At 38.0% G+C, this 5,746-nt stretch overlaps 1 protein-coding gene across 1 annotated transcript in view; it reads left to right on the top strand.

Annotated features, from left to right (window-relative positions):
* ASCC3 (activating signal cointegrator 1 complex subunit 3) overlaps nt 1-5,746 on the top strand; it is a 365,946-nt gene that overhangs the window by 261,492 nt on the left and 98,708 nt on the right. Inside the window, exon 33 of the mRNA XM_045294314.1 lies at nt 3,158-3,283. Within this exon, the coding sequence (XP_045150249.1) occupies nt 3,158-3,283 (126 nt within the window). The remainder of the gene's footprint in view (nt 1-3,157; nt 3,284-5,746) is intronic.

Here is a 5,746-nt window from a genome sequence, read left to right as displayed (position 1 = left end):
TGTGTATCACATCAGAACAAACCAAATCCTCTGCTATCTGCCCATCCTCTTGGAGCAGAAAGCTGTATCTTGATCCAGTGCAACAGCTGGTGAGGGCCAACTGCTCCCTGTGTGGTCCGCACCTGAACCTCTGTGGTACCAGGGGTCCTTGTCCATCACATCGTAAGCTCTTAATAAGCCATTCTTTGGGTATGAGCTTTTATTGTAGAGTTAGCTAACTAATCAAAATGAAGCAATTTATAATGACTCATTTAAGCTTATAGTCTGTTTCAGAATTATCCTAAGTGACTTTGTGGACCTGGTAGCCAATTACCCTTCAATAAATTCCTCTTTCATTTTCTCAGATGAAAATAATCATTCCCCCTCAACTTGATCCATTTCTACTTAGGATACTTACCAGTAGTATTTCTACCATTTATTATGTTCTTTTTTGCATGTATGTTATGCCTTTACTATAATCTGTTGAGGACAAAACATGCTGTGATTTATGCTGTAGAAATTTATTGGATTTCATTCTGAGTACTAATGCTTTTTTAAATTTGGAAAATATAAAAACATTAAATGTCATGGGATATAACTAACACTAGCTAAGAGAAAATGTGTGGCAGTAGAAAACATACATATTAGAAAAAAATCCGAAGTTATCTAAAAAAAAAAATCTCAATTTAGAAAAAGCATAGTAAACTAAACTCACAATAAGCTCAGGGCATTGCAATAAAACCAGAAAAGAAATAAAAGTCAGAATATGTTTTTGTGTAAGGATAGTGACTAGAAATGCTAAAAGAGGGCTTCTGACTAGTCTGTCTTATTCTTAGGTTGTTTATACAGCAGTGTTGACATTCTAAAATTATATGGAGTTTTCTATATATAACTTACCATATATATTCATGTTTAAGCCAAGTTTTTCAGCACATTTTTTAAAAATCATTTTATCAGGGGCTCATACAACACTTTTCACAATCCATACATACATCAATTGTGTCCAGCACATTCGTACATATGTTGCCATCATCATTCTCAGAATACCTGCTTTCTACTTGAACCCTTGGTATCAGCTCCGCATTTTCCACTCCCTCCCCGCTGCCCCCTCCCTACAGCACCCTTGATAATTTAAAAATTATTATTATTTTATCATATCTTACACCATCCAACGTCTCCCTCGCCCACTTTTCCGCTGTCCATCCCCCAGGGAGGAGGTTATATGTAGACCTTGTAATCTGTTCCCCCTTTCTCCCTCACCTTCCCTCCACCCTCCCGATATCGCCACTCTCACCACTGGTCCTGAGGGGTTCATCTGTCCTGGATTCCCTGTATTTCCCATTCCTATCTGTCAGTACATTTTTTAAATGCAGTTTTTGTGGTAAAATTAGGTGCCTGATTGGGGTTGGCTTATACTCGAGTATATAAGGTACATAACTTTTAATCTTCTATTAAAGACTAAGTAAAATGTTTTAAACATGTAATATTGCACCTACATATATAACTATCACTAATAGTTGTATCACTAATAGTGTATGTTTATTTTTTATTAGAGAACATTTAGAGAGTTTCTAATTTTTTCTCTCACATATAATATTATAGTGATATATTTTGATTCCCTGTCTTCACATGTGAGTGAATGTTTATCAAGCAGTTGAGATTGAAGAGTGAAATTGCTGAGTCATGGTATTGACCACATAGGTATCATGAAATTGTCTTCCAAATTGGCTATTCCAATCATACTCTGCCATTGCAATTGCTGTTTTCATTCAACTTATTTATAAGCATCTTTTGTAACAATTACTTTTAATATCTGCATATTTTGATGCAGTATTTTTTTCATTTTGAATAAACAGTAGGGGTCTCCTCTTCTGAATTTTATTTAAGAATATTTTGTTGTGCTCATCTGTTACCACATCATCTCTGTATATGCAAAAATACCAAAATGACATCATATATGCAATAGGCACTTAATAGTCACTGAATGAATGAAAAGAATACCTTCTTATAAAGTTCTTTAAAATGCTTTTGATAGAGTACGTCTATTGTATTACCCCTTTCTTGCCAATTCTCCGTTCTTCTGCATCAGTGTTACTTATTACGTGTTTACTCAAGAGAAGAGCAAAACAGAACATTGATTTCAAGTCAGTTCCAACTCATGGTGACCTCACATGTTACATGTTAAAATTGCTTCTTAGGAGTTTATTGGCTGCAATCTTTATGCATACAGGCCTTTCTTCCACAGAGCTAATGGGTGAGGTCAAGCAATTATAAATTGCCTGTATCATCTGGGCATTTGCTACCCCACGAATGAGCTTTCTCCCTGTTCACCAAGATCTCTTTTCTGTTGCCCGATCTTACCCTACTCCTTCTGGCTCTCAGCTTTTGTACTAAAAATTACCTGTTCTCTCTGTCATCTGTGCTGATTTTTTAACCCATTGATTAATTTCGCAAAGTAACTTATAGCACGGCGGTACCACCAATAAGTATTGAGTATCTAAGGAGCCCTGGTGGCACACCAGTTAAACTGTTAGTTGAAATCAATTCATCAGCACACAGAAACAACAGAGGAGCTGGGGTTGTGAAATGAGTTGCCCGTAGGGCTGCTAACTGCGCGGTCAGCAGTCTGAAACCACCAGTTGCCCCACAGCAGAAAGATAGGCTTCCTGCTCCCAGAAAGATCTTCAGCCTCAGAACCCGCAGGGACAGATCTGCTCTGTCCTGTAGAGTCACTATGAGGCAGAATAGATTTGATGGCAATAAGTTTTGAATTGAGAGAAACAAAAACAAAATTGAGTACCTGCCATCTGATAGATAGCAAGTAGTTGCTTTCAGTAAATACCAGTGTTAACTTATCTAGGAAAAATAGGAATTTCATATATTCTAGTTTTTGTTAATTTCTTTCTGAACATCCTGCTTTTTATGCAAGTTTCAATAAAAGCTATCACACATTTTTAAGATTGTAAGAACATAAAGATATGTACTGGGTAATAAGATAGTGTTTTGAGTTCATAATACTAAGTGACTTAGTCTCCTAAATTCTCACTAAAACAATTTGGATTGAATATACAGATTTGTTTTGCATATTAGAACATAAAGTCTAGATTTGGACTATGTGCTGATATAGTTAATATGTTTATTTAATGGTTATATTTTCTATATTTCATTCACTGCATAGCTTACTAGAAGTGCTCGCTGACCATTTAAATGCAGAGATTGCCGGAGGCACAATAACTTCTAAGCAGGATGCAATGGATTACATCACCTGGACATACTTTTTCCGACGTCTTGTCATGAACCCCAGGTAAATAGAAGACTTCTTTGAAGGGCAGCTACCCACCAGCTAATTCTCAGGAAAAAAGATGGGGCTTCTACTCTTAACGTTTTATAGCCTCATATAAACACAAAACCGGGCGGTTCTACACTGCCCTATATGATCACTGTGTGTTGGAATTAACTTGATGGCAGTGGGTTTTGTTATTTTGCTCAGGGGTGGGAGGGGGGAGAATGTATCAAAGTAATTAGATTCTCAATTAAGATGCATACAAATAAAGTTCAAACTTGGCACATTTTAGATAGATAAATTTGCCCAGGAAGTCAGATGTTGTCTTCAATATGATCACAATATAGTGAGTACTTTTATGTGTTTATAACTTAGTCGATTTTTATTATTTTAGGATATCTTCAAGGAGCTTGCTTTGGTACTGGGAAGACATAACATCGCAAGTTAGCAAAGAAAGGGCTAAGCTCTGTGGTAGTGGGTGACCACAGTGCAGAAGGAGTTCAAAGAGGCGTGAGGTTAGTGAAGTTGTAGTGGGAAGAACCCAGGAGTCTTCTGTGTGGGCTAATAAGACCACTACACTAGGAAACAAAATTGGTGAGTGGTGCAGTGTCTTTCATTCCAGTCTGAGTAGCTTAGGTCTTCATTCAGATCTACTGTTTCAGGCATTATGCCACACAGAGGCATAAACATGAGTATACCAATCCCTGTCTTCAAGGGCTGATCTTTTAAAAGTGGAAAAAGAGATGTAGAAATCATTACAATGTAAATCGTAAGAGCTGTAATAAAACTGTATAAAAGCTGTGAGAGGGAAGGCTTCACAGAAGAGGTGATACTTGAGTCAGACAGGAACAAGTACAGAAAGGGTTGAAGAAGGCACATTGAACAGAAATACTATATGTGCCCAGAGCGTCAGGGCTTGAGAGAGCCCTCAGTGTCTGGAGAATGCCACACTGTTTGTTGTAGCCAGACCTTAAGCAGTGGAGGGATAAGATCGGAACCTGAAAGTAGGCCACGTGCGGGAATGAAAGGGCCTGCACGCTGTGCCGATGGGTTTGCAACCAGTCCTATAGGCTGTGATGAACCGCTAGAGGCTTTTAAATGCAAATTAACATTGCCAAATTGGGTTTGGTTTGATTTCATTTTAACATACTGGTATGGTAATGAGTTGGAATGGGAAAATAATTACAGCAGGAAAACCAGTTCATATGTTCTTTAATAGACTGGATAATGATATGGAATTAAATAGATATGGTGGGAATAAAACGAGGAACCAAAGTTAAGGGACAGTCCTATAAAAGTAAAGGATACAGTAAACTAATGTAAGCTATTAAAGAGAAGGATCGTGGTGAAAATGTTATTACTGCTAAATCTTACCCGTTAGTACCTTAAAGACCTTTTTCCCGTCCTAGATTTCCACTTGCTTAGATGAGAATTGTTGGGGATTTGATAAGATTTATGATTGCTGAGAAGCTCTGAATTAGGGACAAAAATCCCTTTTGGAATGTGCTCACATTATCAATGAAATAGCCGCTCAACTCCTCATGATTTGCACAGTTGGAGGATTAGAATCATGAAGTCTTCTAGTGGGTCCTTTATATGGACTCTGTGTGGACGTTTTATGGACTCTGAACAATAAGTCAAATCTTATTGCTTAATATTGAAGAGATGGGGGCTAGGAATCCTAAAGTGCCTTGTCCTAGATCTCAGAACAATTTCACTAATTTGTTTTAAAGCCAGGACTGAAAAACCTAACTCTTCCAATTCATAATCCAGAACTCTGCATTCCTTCATCCCCTGCCCTTCACTTCCTCACTCACACCTCCCTTCTTCTATGCCTTCCTTCCTTCACATTGGCATGTAAATGTTGATCACTATAGATATATGCCGTAATTTTACATCTTAACAAAATGATCACTAGGAAATTATTGTTTACATTTTCTTAACCCTGAGAGTGAGATGAGGCAAAACCACAGTTAAGAAGACACCACTGAGAAAAACTGTAATAGGCTTCTCTCCCTCGCCTCCAGTTAAAGAGACCATGAAGAATATTATGGTGAGAAAATTCCCATGCAATTGTAATAAACAGGAGCCAAATAAGAAGCACAGTAGATAAAAGGAGGAAATTTTAAATTAATGAAATTTTATTCAACCTAGGATCCTGAGCACTTCTAGAGTTTAGACAGCTTGGACATGCTTCTTAACATGGCACTGTTGTTGTGGGCGATTGTGTTGATTCTGACTTTAGCCACACTGTAAGACAGTGTATCTGCCTCTTAGGGTTGCCTAGGCTATAATCTTTATGGGAAAGAGCCTTGGTGTCACAGTGTTTAAATACTTGCCTGTTAACCCCAGGGTCAGCCGTTTTGAACCCACTAGCCATTCTGTAGGAGACATATGTAGCAGTCTGCCTCCTTGAAGCTTCTTCAGCCCTGGGAAACCTGCTGGGCACCTCTTCTCTTCCTAGTCCTACATGTTTGCTGACTC

Source organism: Echinops telfairi, unplaced genomic scaffold, assembly GCF_000313985.2.
Source record: "Echinops telfairi isolate 266 unplaced genomic scaffold, ASM31398v2 ScPeMD7_3533;HRSCAF=4204_0, whole genome shotgun sequence".
Classification (NCBI taxonomy): domain Eukaryota; kingdom Metazoa; phylum Chordata; class Mammalia; order Afrosoricida; family Tenrecidae; genus Echinops; species Echinops telfairi.
This window is presented reverse-complemented; position numbering and strand designations above follow the sequence as displayed.